Source organism: Entelurus aequoreus, linkage group LG07 (genome assembly GCF_033978785.1).
Source record: "Entelurus aequoreus isolate RoL-2023_Sb linkage group LG07, RoL_Eaeq_v1.1, whole genome shotgun sequence".
In the NCBI taxonomy this organism is placed as follows: domain Eukaryota; kingdom Metazoa; phylum Chordata; class Actinopteri; order Syngnathiformes; family Syngnathidae; genus Entelurus; species Entelurus aequoreus.
Genome location: NC_084737.1, coordinates 73,362,388 through 73,385,059, shown reverse-complemented (window position 1 = coordinate 73,385,059; position 22,672 = coordinate 73,362,388). Strand labels below are relative to the sequence as shown.

At 37.6% G+C, this 22,672-nt stretch overlaps 1 protein-coding gene across 5 annotated transcripts in view; it reads left to right on the top strand.

Annotated features, from left to right (window-relative positions):
• The window catches only part of LOC133654244 (uncharacterized), a 44,169-nt gene extending 21,731 nt beyond the window's left edge, over positions 1-22,438 (top strand). For 2 of the 5 annotated variants that reach the window (XR_009826864.1, XM_062054447.1), the window contains one exon: positions 21,957-22,433. Coding sequence is in view for 2 of the 5 variants with exons in the window: in XM_062054447.1 (XP_061910431.1) it covers positions 21,957-22,199 (243 nt within the window). In the remaining 3 variants the exon portion in view is untranslated. Of the gene's footprint in view, positions 1-21,956 lie in introns of all 5 variants that reach the window. The other 3 variants (XR_009826863.1, XR_009826865.1, XM_062054446.1) reach the window with 3 other exon arrangements.
• Positions 22,439-22,672: the final 234 nt, after the last annotated feature.

Here is a 22,672-nt window from a genome sequence, read left to right as displayed (position 1 = left end):
ATTTTTTGCTAAAATTTCGTAACTGTCGTAAAAATTCCAAAAAACGGACTTGCTTCAGCAGTACAATTCTGGTGCTGTAGTTGTAGGAGATGTCTCAAAACGTCATCAGGAGTCCCTACAAAACCTAAAAATGGCATAAAATGCTTTTTTTTGGGAAAACTTTTTTTTTACAAAAAAAAATTCCAAAAACAGACTTGCTTCAGCAGCACAATTCTGGTGCTGTAGTTGTAGGAGATGTCTCAAAACGTCATCAGGAGTCCCGACTAAACCCGTAAATGTAAGAAAATGTAAGAAAATGCATTTTTTACGAAAAACATTTTTTGCTAAAATGTCGTAAGGGGGGACCCTGTCGTAAAAATTCCAAAAAACGGACTTGCTTCAGCAGCACAATTCTGGTGCTGTAGTTGTAGGAGATGTCTCAAAACGTCATCAGGAGTCCCTACAAAACCTAAAAATGGCATGAAATGCTTTTTTTGGAAAACTTTTTTTCACAAAAAATTTTTCAAAAAACAGACTTGCTTCAGCAGCACAATTCTGGTGCTGTAGTTGTAGGAGATGTCTCAAAACGTCATCAGGAGTCCCGACTAAACCCGTAAATGTAAGAAAATGTAAGAAAATGCATATTTTACGAAAAACATTTTTTGCTAACATTTTTGCTGTCGTAAAAATTCAAAAAAACGGACTTGCTTCAGCAGCACAATTCTGGTGCTGTAGTTGTAGGAGATGTCTCAAAACGTCATCAGGAGTCCCTACAAAACCTAAAAATGGCATAAATACTTTTTTTGGGAAAAGTTTTTTTTTACAAAAAAAAATTTAAAAAACGGTCTTGTTTCAGCAGCACAATTCTGGTGCTGTAGTTGTAGGAGATGTCTCAAAACGTCATCAGGAGTCCCGACTAAACCCGTAAATGTAAGAAAATGTAAAAAAAATGCATATTTTACGAAAAACATTTTTTGCTAAAATGTCGTAAGGGGGGGGACCCTGTCGTAAAAATTCAAAAAACGGACTTGCTTCAGCAGCACAATTCTGGTGCTGTAGTTGTAGGAGATGTCTGAAAACGTCATCAGGAGTCCCGACTAAACCCGTAAATGTCAGAAAATGCATATTTTACGAAAAACATTTTTTGCTAAAATGTCGTAAGGGTGGACCCTGTCGTAAAAATTCCAAAAAACGGACTTGCTTCAGCAGCACAATTCTGGTGCTGTAGTTGTAGGAGATGTCTTAAAACGTCATCAGGAGTCCCGACAAAACCTAAAAATGGCATAAGATGCTTTTTTTGGGAAAACTTTTTTTTTACAAAAAAAAATTTAAAAAACGGTCTTGTTTCAGCAGCACAATTCTGGTGCTGTAGTTTTGGGAGATGTCTCAAAACGTCATCAGGAGTCCCGACTAAACCCGTAAATGTAAGAAAATGCATTTTTTACGCAAAACATTTTTTGCTAAAATGTCGTAAGGGGGGACCCTGTCGTAAAAATTCCAAAAAACGGACTTGCTTCAGCAGCACAATTCTGGTGCTGTAGTTGTAGGAGATGTCTCAAAACGTCATCAGGAGTCCCTACAAAACCTAAAAATGGCATGAAATGCTTTTTTTTGGAAAACTTTTTTTCACCAAAAAAAATTTCAAAAAACAGACTTGCTTCAGCAGCACAATTCTGGTGCTGTAGTTGTAGGAGATGTCTTAAAACGTCATCAGGAGTCCCGACAAAACCTAAAAATGGCATAAAATGCTTTTTTTGGGTAACTTTTTTTTTACAAAATAAAATTTAAAAAACGGTCTTGTTTCAGCAGCACAATTCTGGTGCTGTAGTTCTAGGAGATGTCTCAAAACGTCATCAGGAGTCCCGACTAAACCCGTAAATGTAAGAAAATGCATTTTTTACGCAAAACATTTTTTGCTGAAATGTCGTAAGGGGGGACCCTGTCGTAAAAATTCCAAAAAACGGACTTGCTTCAGCAGCACAATTCTGGTGCTGTAGTTGTAGGAGATGTCTCAAAACGTCATCAGGAGTCCCGACTAAACCCGTAAATGTAAGAAAATGTAAGAAAATGCATTTTTTACGCAAAACATTTTTTGCTAAAATGTCGTAAGGGGGGACCCTGTCGTAAAAATTCCAAAAAACGGACTTGCTTCAGCAGCACAATTCTGGTGCTGTAGTTCTAGGAGATGTCTCAAAACGTCATCAGGAGTCCCGACTAAACCCGTAAATGTAAGAAAATGTAAGAAAATGCATTTTTTAAGAAAAAAATTTTTTGCTAAAATGTCGTATGGGGGGACCCTTTCGTAAAAATTCCATAAAACGGACTTGCTTCAGCAGCACAATTCTGGTGCTGTAGTTGTAGGAGATGTCTCAAAACATCATCAGGAGTCCCGACTAAACCCGTAAATGTAAGAAAATGTAAGAAAATGCATTTTTTAAGAAAAACATTTTTTGCTAAAATGTCGTAAGGGGGGACCCTGTCGTAAAAATTCCAAAAAACGGACTTGCTTCAGCAGCACAATTCTGGTGCTGTAGTTGTAGGAGATGTCTCAAAACGTCATCAGGAGTCCCGACTAAACCCGAAAATGGAAGAAATTGCATATTTTACGGAAAAAAAATATTTTGCAAAATGTCGTAAAAAAAATTCAAAAAAACGGACTTGCTTCAGCAGCACAATTCTGGTGCTGTAGTTGTAGGAGATGTCTCAAAACGTCATCAGGAGTCCCGACAAAACCCGAAAATGGAAGAAATTAGAAGAAAATGCATATTTTACGGGAAAAAAAATATTTTGCAAAATGTCGTAAAAAAATTCAAAAAAACGGACTTGCTTCAGCAGCACAATTCTGGTGCTGTAGTTGTAGGAGATGTCTCAAAACATCATCAGGAGTCCCGACTAAACCCGTAAATGTAAGAAAATGTAAGAAAATGCATTTTTTAAGAAAAACATTTTTTGCTAAAATGTCGTAAGGGGGGACCCTGTCGTAAAAATTCCAAAAAACAGACTTGCTTCAGCAGCACAATTCTGGTGCTGTAGTTGTAGATGTCTCAAAACGTCATCAGGAGTCCCGACTAAACCCGTAAATGTAAGAAAATGCATTTTTTACGAAAAACATTTTTTGCTAAAATTTCGTAACTGTCGTAAAAATTCCAAAAAACGGACTTGCTTCAGCAGTACAATTCTGGTGCTGTAGTTGTAGGAGATGTCTCAAAACGTCATCAGGAGTCCCTACAAAACCTAAAAATGGCATAAAATGCTTTTTTTTGGGAAAACTTTTTTTTTACAAAAAAAAATTCCAAAAACAGACTTGCTTCAGCAGCACAATTCTGGTGCTGTAGTTGTAGGAGATGTCTCAAAACGTCATCAGGAGTCCCGACTAAACCCGTAAATGTAAGAAAATGTAAGAAAATGCATTTTTTACGAAAAACATTTTTTGCTAAAATGTCGTAAGGGGGGACCCTGTCGTAAAAATTCCAAAAAACGGACTTGCTTCAGCAGCACAATTCTGGTGCTGTAGTTGTAGGAGATGTCTCAAAACGTCATCAGGAGTCCCTACAAAACCTAAAAATGGCATGAAATGCTTTTTTTGGAAAACTTTTTTTCACAAAAAATTTTTCAAAAAACAGACTTGCTTCAGCAGCACAATTCTGGTGCTGTAGTTGTAGGAGATGTCTCAAAACGTCATCAGGAGTCCCGACTAAACCCGTAAATGTAAGAAAATGTAAGAAAATGCATATTTTACGAAAAACATTTTTTGCTAACATTTTTGCTGTCGTAAAAATTCAAAAAAACGGACTTGCTTCAGCAGCACAATTCTGGTGCTGTAGTTGTAGGAGATGTCTCAAAACGTCATCAGGAGTCCCTACAAAACCTAAAAATGGCATAAATACTTTTTTTGGGAAAAGTTTTTTTTTACAAAAAAAAATTTAAAAAACGGTCTTGTTTCAGCAGCACAATTCTGGTGCTGTAGTTGTAGGAGATGTCTCAAAACGTCATCAGGAGTCCCGACTAAACCCGTAAATGTAAGAAAATGTAAAAAAAATGCATATTTTACGAAAAACATTTTTTGCTAAAATGTCGTAAGGGGGGGGACCCTGTCGTAAAAATTCAAAAAACGGACTTGCTTCAGCAGCACAATTCTGGTGCTGTAGTTGTAGGAGATGTCTGAAAACGTCATCAGGAGTCCCGACTAAACCCGTAAATGTCAGAAAATGCATATTTTACGAAAAACATTTTTTGCTAAAATGTCGTAAGGGTGGACCCTGTCGTAAAAATTCCAAAAAACGGACTTGCTTCAGCAGCACAATTCTGGTGCTGTAGTTGTAGGAGATGTCTTAAAACGTCATCAGGAGTCCCGACAAAACCTAAAAATGGCATAAGATGCTTTTTTTGGGAAAACTTTTTTTTTACAAAAAAAAATTTAAAAAACGGTCTTGTTTCAGCAGCACAATTCTGGTGCTGTAGTTTTGGGAGATGTCTCAAAACGTCATCAGGAGTCCCGACTAAACCCGTAAATGTAAGAAAATGCATTTTTTACGCAAAACATTTTTTGCTAAAATGTCGTAAGGGGGGACCCTGTCGTAAAAATTCCAAAAAACGGACTTGCTTCAGCAGCACAATTCTGGTGCTGTAGTTGTAGGAGATGTCTCAAAACGTCATCAGGAGTCCCTACAAAACCTAAAAATGGCATGAAATGCTTTTTTTTGGAAAACTTTTTTTCACCAAAAAAAATTTCAAAAAACAGACTTGCTTCAGCAGCACAATTCTGGTGCTGTAGTTGTAGGAGATGTCTTAAAACGTCATCAGGAGTCCCGACAAAACCTAAAAATGGCATAAAATGCTTTTTTTGGGTAACTTTTTTTTTACAAAATAAAATTTAAAAAACGGTCTTGTTTCAGCAGCACAATTCTGGTGCTGTAGTTCTAGGAGATGTCTCAAAACGTCATCAGGAGTCCCGACTAAACCCGTAAATGTAAGAAAATGCATTTTTTACGCAAAACATTTTTTGCTGAAATGTCGTAAGGGGGGACCCTGTCGTAAAAATTCCAAAAAACGGACTTGCTTCAGCAGCACAATTCTGGTGCTGTAGTTGTAGGAGATGTCTCAAAACGTCATCAGGAGTCCCGACTAAACCCGTAAATGTAAGAAAATGTAAGAAAATGCATTTTTTACGCAAAACATTTTTTGCTAAAATGTCGTAAGGGGGGACCCTGTCGTAAAAATTCCAAAAAACGGACTTGCTTCAGCAGCACAATTCTGGTGCTGTAGTTCTAGGAGATGTCTCAAAACGTCATCAGGAGTCCCGACTAAACCCGTAAATGTAAGAAAATGTAAGAAAATGCATTTTTTAAGAAAAACATTTTTTGCTAAAATGTCGTAAGGGGGACCCTGTCGTAAAAATTCCAAAAAACGGACTTGCTTCAGCAGCACAATTCTGGTGCTGTAGTTGTAGGAGATGTCTCAAAACGTCATCAGGAGTCCCGACTAAACCCGTAAATGTAAGAAAATGCATTTTTTAAGAAAAACATTTTTTGCTAAAATGTCGTAAGGGGGACCCTGTCGTAAAAATTCCAAAAAACGGACTTGCTTCAGCAGCACAATTCTGGTGCTGTAGTTGTAGGAGATGTCCTTAAACGTCATCAGGAGTCCCGACTAAACCCGTAAATGTAAGAAAATGCATTTTTTACGAAAAACATTTTTTGCTAAAATGTCGTAAGGGGGGACCCTGTCGTAAAAATTCCAAAAAACGGACTTGCTTCAGCAGCACAATTCTGGTGCTGTAGTTGTAGGAGATGTCTCAAAACGTCATCAGGAGTCCCGACTAAACCCGTAAATGTAAGAAAATGCATTTTTTAAGAAAAACATTTTTGTCGTAAAAATTCCAAAAAACGGACTTGCTTCAGCAGTACAATTCTGGTGCTGTAGTTGTAGGAGATGTCTCAAAACGTCATCAGGAGTCCCTACAAAACCTAAAAATGGCATAAATACTTTTTTTGGGAAAAGTTTTTTTTTACAAAAAAAAATTTAAAAAACGGTCTTGTTTCAGCAGCACAATTCTGGTGCTGTAGTATTAGGAGATGTCTCAAAACGTCATCAGGAGTCCCGACTAAACCCGTAAATGTAAGAAAATGTAAAAAAAATGCATATTTTACGAAAAACATTTTTTGCTAAAATGTCGTAAGGGGGGAGCCTGTCGTAAAAATTCAAAAAACGGACTTGCTTCAGCAGCACAATTCTGGTGCTGTAGTTGTAGGAGATGTCTGAAAACGTCATCAGGAGTCCCGACTAAACCCGTAAATGTAAGAAAATGCATATTTTACGAAAAACATTTTTTGCTAAAATGTCGTAAGGGTGGACCCTGTCGTAAAAATTCCAAAAAACGGACTTGCTTCAGCAGCACAATTCTGGTGCTGTAGTTGTAGGAGATGTCTTAAAACGTCATCAGGAGTCCCGACAAAACCTAAAAATGGCATAAGATGCTTTTTTTGGGAAAACTTTTTTTTTACAAAAAAAATTTAAAAAAACGGTCTTGTTTCAGCAGCACAATTCTGGTGCTGTAGTTGTAGGAGATGTCTCAAAACGTCATCAGGAGTCCCGACTAAACCCGTAAATGTAAGAAAATGCATTTTTTACGAAAAACATTTTTTGCTAAAATGTCGTAAGGGGGGACCCTGTCGTAAAAATTCCAAAAAACGGACTTGCTTCAGCAGCACAATTCTGGTGCTGTAGTTGTAGGAGATGTCTCAAAACGTCATCAGGAGTCCCTACAAAACCTAAAAATGGCATGAAATGCTTTTTTTTGGAAAACTTTTTTTCACCAAAAAAAATTTCAAAAAACAGACTTGCTTCAGCAGCACAATTCTGGTGCTGTAGTTGTAGGAGATGTCTTAAAACGTCATCAGGAGTCCCGACAAAACCTAAAAATGGCATAAAATGCTTTTTTTGGGTAACTTTTTTTTTACAAAATAAAATTTAAAAAACGGTCTTGTTTCAGCAGCACAATTCTGGTGCTGTAGTTCTAGGAGATGTCTCAAAACGTCATCAGGAGTCCCGACTAAACCCGTAAATGTAAGAAAATGCATTTTTTACGCAAAACATTTTTTGCTGAAATGTCGTAAGGGGGGACCCTGTCGTAAAAATTCCAAAAAACGGACTTGCTTCAGCAGCACAATTTTGGTGCTGTAGTTGTAGGAGATGTCTCAAAACGTCATCAGGAGTCCCGACTAAACCCGTAAATGTAAGAAAATGTAAGAAAATGCATTTTTTACGCAAAACATTTTTTGCTAAAATGTCGTAAGGGGGGACCCTGTCGTAAAAATTCCAAAAAACGGACTTGCTTCAGCAGCACAATTCTGGTGCTGTAGTTGTAGGAGATGTCTCAAAACGTCATCAGGAGTCCCGACTAAACCCGTAAATGTAAGAAAATGCATTTTTTAAGAAAAACATTTTTTGCTAAAATGTCGTAAGGGGGACCCTGTCGTAAAAATTCCAAAAAACGGACTTGCTTCAGCAGCACAATTCTGGTGCTGTAGTTGTAGGAGATGTCCTTAAACGTCATCAGGAGTCCCGACTAAACCCGTAAATGTAAGAAAATGCATTTTTTACGAAAAACATTTTTTGCTAAAATGTCGTAAGGGGGGACCCTGTCGTAAAAATTCCAAAAAACGGACTTGCTTCAGCAGCACAATTCTGGTGCTGTAGTTGTAGGAGATGTCTCAAAACGTCATCAGGAGTCCCGACTAAACCCGTAAATGTAAGAAAATGTAAGAAAATGCATTTTTTACGAAAAACATTTTTTGCTAAAATGTCGTAAGAGGGGACCCTGTCGTAAAAATTCCAAAAAACGGACTTGCTTCAACAGCACAATTCTGGTGCTGTAGTTGTAGGAGATGTCTCAAAACGTCATCAGGAGTCCCGACTAAACCCGTAAATGTAAGAAAATGCATTTTTTAAGAAAAACATTTTTGTCGTAAAAATTCCAAAAAACGGACTTGCTTCAGCAGTACAATTCTGGTGCTGTAGTTGTAGGAGATGTCTCAAAACGTCATCAGGAGTCCCTACAAAACCTAAAAATGGCATAAAATGCTTTTTTTGGGAAAACTTTTTTTTTACAATTTTTTTTTCCAAAAACAGACTTGCTTCAGCAGCACAATTCTGGTGCTGTAGTTGTAGGAGATGTCTCAAAACGTCATCAGGAGTCCCGACTAAACCCGTAAATGTAAGAAAATGCATTTTTTAAGAAAAACATTTTTTGCTAAAATGTCGTAAGGGGGACCCTGTCGTAAAAATTCCAAAAAACGGACTTGCTTCAGCAGCACAATTCTGGTGCTGTAGTTGTAGGAGATGTCCTTAAACGTCATCAGGAGTCCCGACTAAACCCGTAAATGTAAGAAAATGCATTTTTTACGAAAAACATTTTTTGCTAAAATGTCGTAAGGGGGGACCCTGTCGTAAAAATTCCAAAAAACGGACTTGCTTCAGCAGCACAATTCTGGTGCTGTAGTTGTAGGAGATGTCTCAAAACGTCATCAGGAGTCCCGACTAAACCCGTAAATGTAAGAAAATGTAAGAAAATGCATTTTTTACGAAAAACATTTTTTGCTAAAATGTCGTAAGAGGGGACCCTGTCGTAAAAATTCCAAAAAACGGACTTGCTTCAACAGCACAATTCTGGTGCTGTAGTTGTAGGAGATGTCTCAAAACGTCATCAGGAGTCCCGACTAAACCCGTAAATGTAAGAAAATGCATTTTTTAAGAAAAACATTTTTGTCGTAAAAATTCCAAAAAACGGACTTGCTTCAGCAGTACAATTCTGGTGCTGTAGTTGTAGGAGATGTCTCAAAACGTCATCAGGAGTCCCTACAAAACCTAAAAATGGCATAAAATGCTTTTTTTGGGAAAACTTTTTTTTTACAATTTTTTTTTCCAAAAACAGACTTGCTTCAGCAGCACAATTCTGGTGCTGTAGTTGTAGGAGATGTCCTTAAACGTCATCAGGAGTCCCGACTAAACCCGTAAATGTAGGAAAATGCATTTTTTACGAAAAACATTTTTTGCTAAAATGTCGTAAGGGGGGACCCTGTCGTAAAAATTCCAAAAAACGGACTTGCTTCAGCAGCACAATTCTGGTGCTGTAGTTGTAGGAGATGTCTCAAAACGTCATCAGGAGTCCCGACTAAACCCGAAAATGGAAGAAATTAGAAGAAAATGCATATTTTACGGAAAAAAAATATTTTGCAAAATGTCGTAAAAAAAATTCAAAAAAACGGACTTTCTTCGGCAGCACAATTCTGGTGCTGTAGTTGTAGGAGATGTCTCAAAACGTCATCAGGAGTCCCGACTAAACCCGTAAATGTAAGAAAATGCCTTTTTTAAGAAAAAAATGTTTTGCTAAAATGTCGTAAGGGGGGACCCTGTCGTAAAAATGCCAAAAAACGGACTTGCTTCAGCAGTACAATTCTGGTGCTGTAGTTGTAGGAGATGTCTTAAAACGTCATCAGGAGTCCCTACAAAACCTAAAAATGGCATAAAATGCTTTTTTTGGGAAAACTTTTTTTTTACAAAAAAAAATTCAAAAAACAGACTTGCTTCAGCAGCACAATTCTGGTGCTGTAGTTGTAGGAGATGTCTCAAAACGTCATCAGGAGTCCCGACTAAACCCGTAAATGTAAGAAAATGTAAGAAAATGCATTTTTTACAAAAAACATTTTTTGCTAAAATGTCGTAAGGGGGGACCCTGTCGTAAAAATTCCAAAAAACGGACTTGCTTCAACAGCACAATTCTGGTGCTGTAGTTGTAGGAGATGTCTCAAAACGTCATCAGGAGTCCCGACTAAACCCGTAAATGTAAGAAAATGCATTTTTTAAGAAAAACATTTTTGTCGTAAAAATTCCAAAAAACGGACTTGCTTCAGCAGTACAATTCTGGTGCTGTAGTTGTAGGAGATGTCTCAAAACGTCATCAGGAGTCCCGACTAAACCCGTAAATGTAAGAAAATGTAAGAAAATGCATTTTTTACGAAAAACATTTTTTGCTAAAATGTCGTAAGGGGGGACCCTGTCGTAAAAATTCCAAAAAACGGACTTGCTTCAACAGCACAATTCTGGTGCTGTAGTTGTAGGAGATGTCTCAAAACGTCATCAGGAGTCCCTACAAAACCTAAAAATGGCATAAAATGCTTTTTTTGGGAAAACTTTTTTTTTTTACAAAAAAAAATTCCAAAAACAGACTTGCTTCAGCAGCACAATTCTGGTGCTGTAGTTGTAGGAGATGTCTCAAAACGTCATCAGGAGTCCCGACTAAACCCGTAAATGTAAGAAAATGTAAGAAAATCCATTTTTTAAGAAAAACATTTTTTGCTAAAATGTCGTAAGGGGGGGGACCCTGTCGTAAAAATTCCAAAAAACGGACTTGCTTCAGCAGCACAATTCTGGTGCTGTAGTTGTAGGAGATGTCTCAAAACGTCATCAGGAGTCCCGACTAAACCCGAAAATGGAAGAAATTAGAACAAAATGCATATTTTACGGAAAAAAAATATTTTGCGAAATGTCGTAAAAAAAAATCAAAAAAACGGACTTGCTTCAGCAGCACAATTCTGGTGCTGTAGTTGTAGGAGATGTCTCAAAACGTCATCAGGAGTCCCGACAAAACCCGAAAATGGAAGAAATTAGAAGAAAATGCATATTTTACGGGGAAAAAAATATTTTGCAAAATGTCGTAAAAAAATTCAAAAAAACAGACTTGCTTCAGCAGCACAATTCTGGTGCTGTAGTTGTAGGAGATGTCTCAAAACGTCATCAGGAGTCCCGACTAAACCCGTAAATGTAAGAAAATGCATTTTTTACGAAAAACATTTTTTGCTAAAATTTCGTAAGGGGGGACCCTGTCGTAAAAATTCCAAAAAACGGACTTGCTTCAGCAGTACAATTCTGGTGCTGTAGTTGTAGGAGATGTCTCAAAACGTCATCAGGAGTCCCTACAAAACCTAAAAATGGCATAAAATGCTTTTTTTTGGGAAAACTTTTTTTTTACAAAAATTTTTTCCAAAAACAGACTTGCTTCAGCAGCACAATTCTGGTGCTGTAGTTGTAGGAGATGTCTCAAAACGTCATCAGGAGTCCCGACTAAACCCGTAAATGTAAGAAAATGTAAGAAAATGCATTTTTTACGAAAAACATTTTTTGCTAAAATGTCGTAAGGGGGGACCCTGTCGTAAAAATTCCAAAAAACAGACTTGCTTCAGCAGCACAATTCTGGTGCTGTCGTTGTAGGAGATGTCTCAAAACATCATCAGGAGTCCCGACTAAACCCGTAAATGTAAGAAAATGCATTTTTTAAGAAAAATATTTTTTGCTAAAATGTCGTAAGGGGGGACCCTGTCGTAAAAATTCCAAAAAACGGACTTGCTTCAGCAGCACAATTCTGGTGCTGTAGTTGTAGGAGATGTCTCAAAACGTCATCAGGAGTCCCGACTAAACCCGTAAATGTAAGAAAATGTAAGAAAATGCATTTTTTAAGAAAAAAATTTTTTGCTAAAATGTCGTATGGGGGGACCCTTTCGTAAAAATTCCATAAAACGGACTTGCTTCAGCAGCACAATTCTGGTGCTGTAGTTGTAGGAGATGTCTCAAAACATCATCAGGAGTCCCGACTAAACCCGTAAATGTAAGAAAATGTAAGAAAATGCATTTTTTAAGAAAAACATTTTTTGCTAAAATGTCGTAAGGGGGGACCCTGTCGTAAAAATTCCAAAAAACGGACTTGCTTCAGCAGCACAATTCTGGTGCTGTAGTTGTAGGAGATGTCTCAAAACGTCATCAGGAGTCCCGACTAAACCCGAAAATGGAAGAAATTGCATATTTTACGGAAAAAAAATATTTTGCAAAATGTCGTAAAAAAAATTCAAAAAAACGGACTTGCTTCAGCAGCACAATTCTGGTGCTGTAGTTGTAGGAGATGTCTCAAAACGTCATCAGGAGTCCCGACAAAACCCGAAAATGGAAGAAATTAGAAGAAAATGCATATTTTACGGGAAAAAAAATATTTTGCAAAATGTCGTAAAAAAATTCAAAAAAACGGACTTGCTTCAGCAGCACAATTCTGGTGCTGTAGTTGTAGGAGATGTCTCAAAACATCATCAGGAGTCCCGACTAAACCCGTAAATGTAAGAAAATGTAAGAAAATGCATTTTTTAAGAAAAACATTTTTTGCTAAAATGTCGTAAGGGGGGACCCTGTCGTAAAAATTCCAAAAAACAGACTTGCTTCAGCAGCACAATTCTGGTGCTGTAGTTGTAGGAGATGTCTCAAAACGTCATCAGGAGTCCCGACTAAACCCGTAAATGTAAGAAAATGCATTTTTTACGAAAAACATTTTTTGCTAAAATTTCGTAACTGTCGTAAAAATTCCAAAAAACGGACTTGCTTCAGCAGTACAATTCTGGTGCTGTAGTTGTAGGAGATGTCTCAAAACGTCATCAGGAGTCCCTACAAAACCTAAAAATGGCATAAAATGCTTTTTTTTGGGAAAACTTTTTTTTTACAAAAAAAAATTCCAAAAACAGACTTGCTTCAGCAGCACAATTCTGGTGCTGTAGTTGTAGGAGATGTCTCAAAACGTCATCAGGAGTCCCGACTAAACCCGTAAATGTAAGAAAATGTAAGAAAATGCATTTTTTACGAAAAACATTTTTTGCTAAAATGTCGTAAGGGGGGACCCTGTCGTAAAAATTCCAAAAAACAGACTTGCTTCAGCAGCACAATTCTGGTGCTGTAGTTGTAGGAGATGTCTCAAAACATCATCAGGAGTCCCGACTAAACCCGTAAATGTAAGAAAATGCATTTTTTAAGAAAAACATTTTTTGCTAAAATGTCGTAAGGGGGGACCCTGTCGTAAAAATTCCAAAAAACGGACTTGCTTCAGCAGCACAATTCTGGTGCTGTAGTTGTAGGAGATGTCTCAAAACGTCATCAGGAGTCCCTACAAAACCTAAAAATGGCATGAAATGCTTTTTTTGGAAAACTTTTTTTCACAAAAAAAATTTCAAAAAACAGACTTGCTTCAGCAGCACAATTCTGGTGCTGTAGTTGTAGGAGATGTCTCAAAACGTCATCAGGAGTCCCGACTAAACCCGTAAATGTAAGAAAATGTAAGAAAATGCATATTTTACGAAAAACATTTTTTGCTAACATTTTTGCTGTCGTAAAAATTCAAAAAAACGGACTTGCTTCAGCAGCACAATTCTGGTGCTGTAGTTGTAGGAGATGTCTCAAAACGTCATCAGGAGTCCCTACAAAACCTAAAAATGGCATAAATACTTTTTTTGGGAAAAGTTTTTTTTTACAAAAAAAAATTTAAAAAACGGTCTTGTTTCAGCAGCACAATTCTGGTGCTGTAGTTGTAGGAGATGTCTCAAAACGTCATCAGGAGTCCCGACTAAACCCGTAAATGTAAGAAAATGTAAAAAAAATGCATATTTTACGAAAAACATTTTTTGCTAAAATGTCGTAAGGGGGGGGACCCTGTCGTAAAAATTCAAAAAACGGACTTGCTTCAGCAGCACAATTCTGGTGCTGTAGTTGTAGGAGATGTCTGAAAACGTCATCAGGAGTCCCGACTAAACCCGTAAATGTCAGAAAATGCATATTTTACGAAAAACATTTTTTGCTAAAATGTCGTAAGGGTGGACCCTGTCGTAAAAATTCCAAAAAACGGACTTGCTTCAGCAGCACAATTCTGGTGCTGTAGTTGTAGGAGATGTCTTAAAACGTCATCAGGAGTCCCGACAAAACCTAAAAATGGCATAAGATGCTTTTTTTGGGAAAACTTTTTTTTTACAAAAAAAAATTTAAAAAACGGTCTTGTTTCAGCAGCACAATTCTGGTGCTGTAGTTGTAGGAGATGTCTCAAAACGTCATCAGGAGTCCCGACTAAACCCGTAAATGTAAGAAAATGCATTTTTTACGCAAAACATTTTTTGCTAAAATGTCGTAAGGGGGGACCCTGTCGTAAAAATTCCAAAAAACGGACTTGCTTCAGCAGCACAATTCTGGTGCTGTAGTTGTAGGAGATGTCTCAAAACGTCATCAGGAGTCCCTACAAAACCTAAAAATGGCATGAAATGCTTTTTTTTGGAAAACTTTTTTTCACCAAAAAAAATTTCAAAAAACAGACTTGCTTCAGCAGCACAATTCTGGTGCTGTAGTTGTAGGAGATGTCTTAAAACGTCATCAGGAGTCCCGACAAAACCTAAAAATGGCATAAAATGCTTTTTTTGGGTAACTTTTTTTTTACAAAATAAAATTTAAAAAACGGTCTTGTTTCAGCAGCACAATTCTGGTGCTGTAGTTCTAGGAGATGTCTCAAAACGTAATCAGGAGTCCCGACTAAACCCGTAAATGTAAGAAAATGCATTTTTTACGCAAAACATTTTTTGCTGAAATGTCGTAAGGGGGGACCCTGTCGTAAAAATTCCAAAAAACGGACTTGCTTCAGCAGCACAATTCTGGTGCTGTAGTTGTAGGAGATGTCTCAAAACGTCATCAGGAGTCCCGACTAAACCCGTAAATGTAAGAAAATGTAAGAAAATGCATTTTTTACGCAAAACATTTTTTGCTAAAATGTCGTAAGGGGGGACCCTGTCGTAAAAATTCCAAAAAACGGACTTGCTTCAGCAGCACAATTCTGGTGCTGTAGTTCTAGGAGATGTCTCAAAACGTCATCAGGAGTCCCGACTAAACCCGTAAATGTAAGAAAATGTAAGAAAATGCATTTTTTAAGAAAAACATTTTTTGCTAAAATGTCGTAAGGGGGACCCTGTCGTAAAAATTCCAAAAAACGGACTTGCTTCAGCAGCACAATTCTGGTGCTGTAGTTGTAGGAGATGTCTCAAAACGTCATCAGGAGTCCCGACTAAACCCGTAAATGTAAGAAAATGCATTTTTTAAGAAAAACATTTTTTGCTAAAATGTCGTAAGGGGGACCCTGTCGTAAAAATTCCAAAAAACGGACTTGCTTCAGCAGCACAATTCTGGTGCTGTAGTTGTAGGAGATGTCCTTAAACGTCATCAGGAGTCCCGACTAAACCCGTAAATGTAAGAAAATGCATTTTTTACGAAAAACATTTTTTGCTAAAATGTCGTAAGGGGGGACCCTGTCGTAAAAATTCCAAAAAACGGACTTGCTTCAGCAGCACAATTCTGGTGCTGTAGTTGTAGGAGATGTCTCAAAACGTCATCAGGAGTCCCGACTAAACCCGTAAATGTAAGAAAATGCATTTTTTAAGAAAAACATTTTTGTCGTAAAAATTCCAAAAAACGGACTTGCTTCAGCAGTACAATTCTGGTGCTGTAGTTGTAGGAGATGTCTCAAAACGTCATCAGGAGTCCCTACAAAACCTAAAAATGGCATAAATACTTTTTTTGGGAAAAGTTTTTTTTTTACAAAAAAAAATTTAAAAAACGGTCTTGTTTCAGCAGCACAATTCTGGTGCTGTAGTATTAGGAGATGTCTCAAAACGTCATCAGGAGTCCCGACTAAACCCGTAAATGTAAGAAAATGTAAAAAAAAATGCATATTTTACGAAAAACATTTTTTGCTAAAATGTCGTAAGGGGGGAGCCTGTCGTAAAAATTCAAAAAACGGACTTGCTTCAGCAGCACAATTCTGGTGCTGTAGTTGTAGGAGATGTCTGAAAACGTCATCAGGAGTCCCGACTAAACCCGTAAATGTAAGAAAATGCATATTTTACGAAAAACATTTTTTGCTAAAATGTCGTAAGGGTGGACCCTGTCGTAAAAATTCCAAAAAACGGACTTGCTTCAGCAGCACAATTCTGGTGCTGTAGTTGTAGGAGATGTCTTAAAACGTCATCAGGAGTCCCGACAAAACCTAAAAATGGCATAAGATGCTTTTTTTGGGAAAACTTTTTTTTTACAAAAAAAATTTTAAAAAACGGTCTTGTTTCAGCAGCACAATTCTGGTGCTGTAGTTGTAGGAGATGTCTCAAAACGTCATCAGGAGTCCCGACTAAACCCGTAAATGTAAGAAAATGCATTTTTTACGAAAAACATTTTTTGCTAAAATGTCGTAAGGGGGGACCCTGTCGTAAAAATTCCAAAAAACGGACTTGCTTCAGCAGCACAATTCTGGTGCTGTAGTTGTAGGAGATGTCTCAAAACGTCATCAGGAGTCCCTACAAAACCTAAAAATGGCATGAAATGCTTTTTTTTGGAAAACTTTTTTTCACCAAAAAAAATTTCAAAAAACAGACTTGCTTCAGCAGCACAATTCTGGTGCTGTAGTTGTAGGAGATGTCTTAAAACGTCATCAGGAGTCCCGACAAAACCTAAAAATGGCATAAAATGCTTTTTTTGGGTAACTTTTTTTTTACAAAATAAAATTTAAAAAACGGTCTTGTTTCAGCAGCACAATTCTGGTGCTGTAGTTCTAGGAGATGTCTCAAAACGTCATCAGGAGTCCCGACTAAACCCGTAAATGTAAGAAAATGCATTTTTTACGCAAAACATTTTTTGCTGAAATGTCGTAAGGGGGGACCCTGTCGTAAAAATTCCAAAAAACGGACTTGCTTCAGCAGCACAATTTTGGTGCTGTAGTTGTAGGAGATGTCTCAAAACGTCATCAGGAGTCCCGACTAAACCCGTAAATGTAAGAAAATGTAAGAAAATGCATTTTTTACGCAAAACATTTTTTGCTAAAATGTCGTAAGGGGGGACCCTGTCGTAAAAATTCCAAAAAACGGACTTGCTTCAGCAGCACAATTCTGGTGCTGTAGTTCTAGGAGATGTCTCAAAACGTCATCAGGAGTCCCGACTAAACCCGTAAATGTAAGAAAATGTAAGAAAATGCATTTTTTAAGAAAAACATTTTTTGCTAAAATGTCGTAAGGGGGACCCTGTCGTAAAAATTCCAAAAAACGGACTTGCTTCAGCAGCACAATTCTGGTGCTGTAGTTGTAGGAGATGTCTCAAAACGTCATCAGGAGTCCCGACTAAACCCGTAAATGTAAGAAAATGCATTTTTTAAGAAAAACATTTTTTGCTAAAATGTCGTAAGGGGGACCCTGTCGTAAAAATTCCAAAAAACGGACTTGCTTCAGCAGCACAATTCTGGTGCTGTAGTTGTAGGAGATGTCCTTAAACGTCATCAGGAGTCCCGACTAAACCCGTAAATGTAAGAAAATGCATTTTTTACGAAAAACATTTTTTGCTAAAATGTCGTAAGGGGGGACCCTGTCGTAAAAATTCCAAAAAACGGACTTGCTTCAGCAGCACAATTCTGGTGCTGTAGTTGTAGGAGATGTCTCAAAACGTCATCAGGAGTCCCGACTAAACCCGTAAATGTAAGAAAATGTAAGAAAATGCATTTTTTACGAAAAACATTTTTTGCTAAAATGTCGTAAGAGGGGACCCTGTCGTAAAAATTCCAAAAAACGGACTTGCTTCAACAGCACAATTCTGGTGCTGTAGTTGTAGGAGATGTCTCAAAACGTCATCAGGAGTCCCGACTAAACCCGTAAATGTAAGAAAATGCATTTTTTAAGAAAAACATTTTTGTCGTAAAAATTCCAAAAAACGGACTTGCTTCAGCAGTACAATTCTGGTGCTGTAGTTGTAGGAGATGTCTCAAAACGTCATCAGGAGTCCCTACAAAACCTAAAAATGGCATAAAATGCTTTTTTTGGGGAAACTTTTTTTTTACAATTTTTTTTTCCAAAAACAGACTTGCTTCAGCAGCACAATTCTGGTGCTGTAGTTGTAGGAGATGTCCTTAAACGTCATCAGGAGTCCCGACTAAACCCGTAAATGTAGGAAAATGCATTTTTTACGAAAAACATTTTTTGCTAAAATGTCGTAAGGGGGGACCCTGTCGTAAAAATTCCAAAAAACGGACTTGCTTCAGCAGCACAATTCTGGTGCTGTAGTTGTAGGAGATGTCTCAAAACGTCATCAGGAGTCCCGACTAAACCCGAAAATGGAAGAAATTAGAAGAAAATGCATATTTTACGGAAAAAAAATATTTTGCAAAATGTCGTAAAAAAAATTCAAAAAAACGGACTTTCTTCGGCAGCACAATTCTGGTGCTGTAGTTGTAGGAGATGTCTCAAAACGTCATCAGGAGTCCCGACTAAACCCGTAAATGTAAGAAAATGCCTTTTTTAAGAAAAAAATGTTTTGCTAAAATGTCGTAAGGGGGGACCCTGTCGTAAAAATGCCAAAAAACGGACTTGCTTCAGCAGTACAATTCTGGTGCTGTAGTTGTAGGAGATGTCTTAAAACGTCATCAGGAGTCCCTACAAAACCTAAAAATGGCATAAAATGCTTTTTTTGGGAAAACTTTTTTTTTACAAAAAAAAATTCAAAAAACAGACTTGCTTCAGCAGCACAATTCTGGTGCTGTAGTTGTAGGAGATGTCTCAAAACGTCATCAGGAGTCCCGACTAAACCCGTAAATGTAAGAAAATGTAAGAAAATGCATTTTTTACAAAAAACATTTTTTGCTAAAATGTCGTAAGGGGGGACCCTGTCGTAAAAATTCCAAAAAACGGACTTGCTTCAACAGCACAATTCTGGTGCTGTAGTTGTAGGAGATGTCTCAAAACGTCATCAGGAGTCCCGACTAAACCCGTAAATGTAAGAAAATGCATTTTTTAAGAAAAACATTTTTGTCGTAAAAATTCCAAAAAACGGACTTGCTTCAGCAGTACAATTCTGGTGCTGTAGTTGTAGGAGATGTCTCAAAACGTCATCAGGAGTCCCGACTAAACCCGTAAATGTAAGAAAATGTAAGAAAATGCATTTTTTACGAAAAACATTTTTTGCTAAAATGTCGTAAGGGGGGACCCTGTCGTAAAAATTCCAAAAAACGGACTTGCTTCAACAGCACAATTCTGGTGCTGTAGTTGTAGGAGATGTCTCAAAACGTCATCAGGAGTCCCTACAAAACCTAAAAATGGCATAAAATGCTTTTTTTGGGAAAACTTTTTTTTTTTACAAAAAAAAATTCCAAAAACAGACTTGCTTCAGCAGCACAATTCTGGTGCTGTAGTTGTAGGAGATGTCTCAAAACGTCATCAGGAGTCCCGACTAAACCCGTAAATGTAAGAAAATGTAAGAAAATCCATTTTTTAAGAAAAACATTTTTTGCTAAAATGTCGTAAGGGGGGGGACCCTGTCGTAAAAATTCCAAAAAACGGACTTGCTTCAGCAGCACAATTCTGGTGCTGTAGTTGTAGGAGATGTCTCAAAACGTCATCAGGAGTCCCGACTAAACCCGAAAATGGAAGAAATTAGAAGAAAATGCATATTTTACGGAAAAAAAATATTTTGCGAAATGTCGTAAAAAAAAATCAAAAAAACGGACTTGCTTCAGCAGCACAATTCTGGTGCTGTAGTTGTAGGAGATGTCTCAAAACGTCATCAGGAGTCCCGACAAAACCCGAAAATGGAAGAAATTAGAAGAAAATGCATATTTTACGGGGAAAAAAATATTTTGCAAAATGTCGTAAAAAAATTCAAAAAAACAGACTTGCTTCAGCAGCACAATTCTGGTGCTGTAGTTGTAGGAGATGTCTCAAAACGTCATCAGGAGTCCCGACTAAACCCGTAAATGTAAGAAAATGCATTTTTTACGAAAAACATTTTTTGCTAAAATTTCGTAAGGGGGGACCCTGTCGTAAAAATTCCAAAAAACGGACTTGCTTCAGCAGTACAATTCTGGTGCTGTAGTTGTAGGAGATGTCTCAAAACGTCATCAGGAGTCCCTACAAAACCTAAAAATGGCATAAAATGCTTTTTTTTGGGAAAACTTTTTTTTTACAAAAATTTTTTCCAAAAACAGACTTGCTTCAGCAGCACAATTCTGGTGCTGTAGTTGTAGGAGATGTCTCAAAACGTCATCAGGAGTCCCGACTAAACCCGTAAATGTAAGAAAATGTAAGAAAATGCATTTTTTACGAAAAACATTTTTTGCTAAAATGTCGTAAGGGGGGACCCTGTCGTAAAAATTCCAAAAAACAGACTTGCTTCAGCAGCACAATTCTGGTGCTGTCGTTGTAGGAGATGTCTCAAAACATCATCAGGAGTCCCGACTAAACCCGTAAATGTAAGAAAATGCATTTTTTAAGAAAAATATTTTTTGCTAAAATGTCGTAAGGGGGGACCCTGTCGTAAAAATTCCAAAAAACGGACTTGCTTCAGCAGCACAATTCTGGTGCTGTAGTTGTAGGAGATGTCTCAAAACGTCATCAGGAGTCCCGACTAAACCCGTAAATGTAAGAAAATGTAAGAAAATGCATTTTTTAAGAAAAAAAATTTTTGCTAAAATGTCGTAAGGGGGGACCCTGTCGTAAAAATTCCAAAAAACGGACTTGCTTCAGCAGCACAATTCTGGTGCTGTAGTTGTAGGAGATGTCTCAAAACGTCATCAGGAGTCCCGACTAAACCCGAAAATGGAAGAAATTGCATATTTTACGGAAAAAAAATATTTTGCAAAATGTCGTAAAAAAAATTCAAAAAAACGGACTTGCTTCAGCAGCACAATTCTGGTGCTGTAGTTGTAGGAGATGTCTCAAAACGTCATCAGGAGTCCCGACAAAACCCGAAAATGGAAGAAATTAGAAGAAAATGCATATTTTACGGGAAAAAAAATATTTTGCAAAATGTCGTAAAAAAATTCAAAAAAACGGACTTGCTTCAGCAGCACAATTCTGGTGCTGTAGTTGTAGGAGATGTCTCAAAACATCATCAGGAGTCCCGACTAAACCCGTAAATGTAAGAAAATGTAAGAAAATGCATTTTTTAAGAAAAACATTTTTTGCTAAAATGTCGTAAGGGGGGACCCTGTCGTAAAAATTCCAAAAAACAGACTTGCTTCAGCAGCACAATTCTGGTGCTGTAGTTGTAGGAGATGTCTCAAAACGTCATCAGGAGTCCCGACTAAACCCGTAAATGTAAGAAAATGCATTTTTTACGAAAAACATTTTTTGCTAAAATTTCGTAACTGTCGTAAAAATTCCAAAAAACGGACTTGCTTCAGCAGTACAATTCTGGTGCTGTAGTTGTAGGAGATGTCTCAAAACGTCATCAGGAGTCCCTACAAAACCTAAAAATGGCATAAAATGCTTTTTTTTGGGAAAACTTTTTTTTTACAAAAAAAAATTCCAAAAACAGACTTGCTTCAGCAGCACAATTCTGGTGCTGTAGTTGTAGGAGATGTCTCAAAACGTCATCAGGAGTCCCGACTAAACCCGTAAATGTAAGAAAATGTAAGAAAATGCATTTTTTACGAAAAACATTTTTTGCTAAAATGTCGTAAGGGGGGACCCTGTCGTAAAAATTCCAAAAAACAGACTTGCTTCAGCAGCACAATTCTGGTGCTGTAGTTGTAGGAGATGTCTCAAAACATCATCAGGAGTCCCGACTAAACCCGTAAATGTAAGAAAATGCATTTTTTAAGAAAAACATTTTTTGCTAAAATGTCGTAAGGGGGGACCCTGTCGTAAAAATTCCAAAAAACGGACTTGCTTCAGCAGCACAATTCTGGTGCTGTAGTTGTAGGAGATGTCTCAAAACGTCATCAGGAGTCCCGACTAAACCCGTAAATGTAAGAAAATGCATTTTTTACGCAAAACATTTTTTGCTAAAATGTCGTAAGGGGGGACCCTGTCGTAAAAACTCCAAAAGACGGACTTGCTTCAGCAGCACAATTCTGGTGCTGTAGTTGTAGGAGAAGTCTCAAAACGTCATCAGGAGTCCCGACTAAACCCGTAAATGTAAGAAAATGCATATTTTACGAAAAACATTTTTTGCTAAAATGTCGTAAGGGGGGACCCTGTCGTAAAAATTCCAAAAAACGGACTTGCTTCAGCAGCACAATTCTGGTGCTGTAGTTGTAGGAGATGTCTCAAAACGTCATCAGGAGTCCCTACAAAACCTAAAAATGGCATCTCCTGTTCCCACAGTACCTCCGTGTCTCCGCAGTGAGCCGTGCGCCTCACCTGCCGATCTTCCCCCTGGACTCTGACTGCCTTCCTCGACCCCCGCACTCGGACCTGGACTTCTGGACGCCTCTCTCCTGCCCCCACGGACCTCGCTCGGATCACGAACCTCTTTTGCTTCGCCCCTCTGGACTTGTTTGCTGCCACAACCAACACACACTTACAATAACCTCTGGTAACTTATATTTGGTTAACTTCTACACATAGCCCTGCATCCACACACATAGTAGCATACACACCCTACGTAATCATCAAGCTCAAATAAAACCCGTTGAGCTAGACCTCCTGCTGTCGTACCGTCTCCTTCCCCCTTCGTCTTACGTAACAGTACCGGTACCAAAATGTATTTTGATACTTTTCTAAAAAAAGGGTACCACAAAAAATTGCATTATTAGCTTTATTTGAACAAAACATCTTAGTGTACATGAAACATATGTTTATTATTGTCATTTAGTCCTCAAATAAAAAAGTGAACGTACTAGACAACTTGTCTTTTAGTAATAAGTAAACAAACAAAGACTCCTAATTAGTCTGCTGACGTATGCATTAACACATTGTGTCATTTATCTACCTATTATTTTGTACACATTATGAGGGACAAACTGCAAAAATTGCTTATTAATCTACTTGTTCATTTGCTGTTAAAATCTGCTTATTTTCTGTTTCAACATTTTCTATCT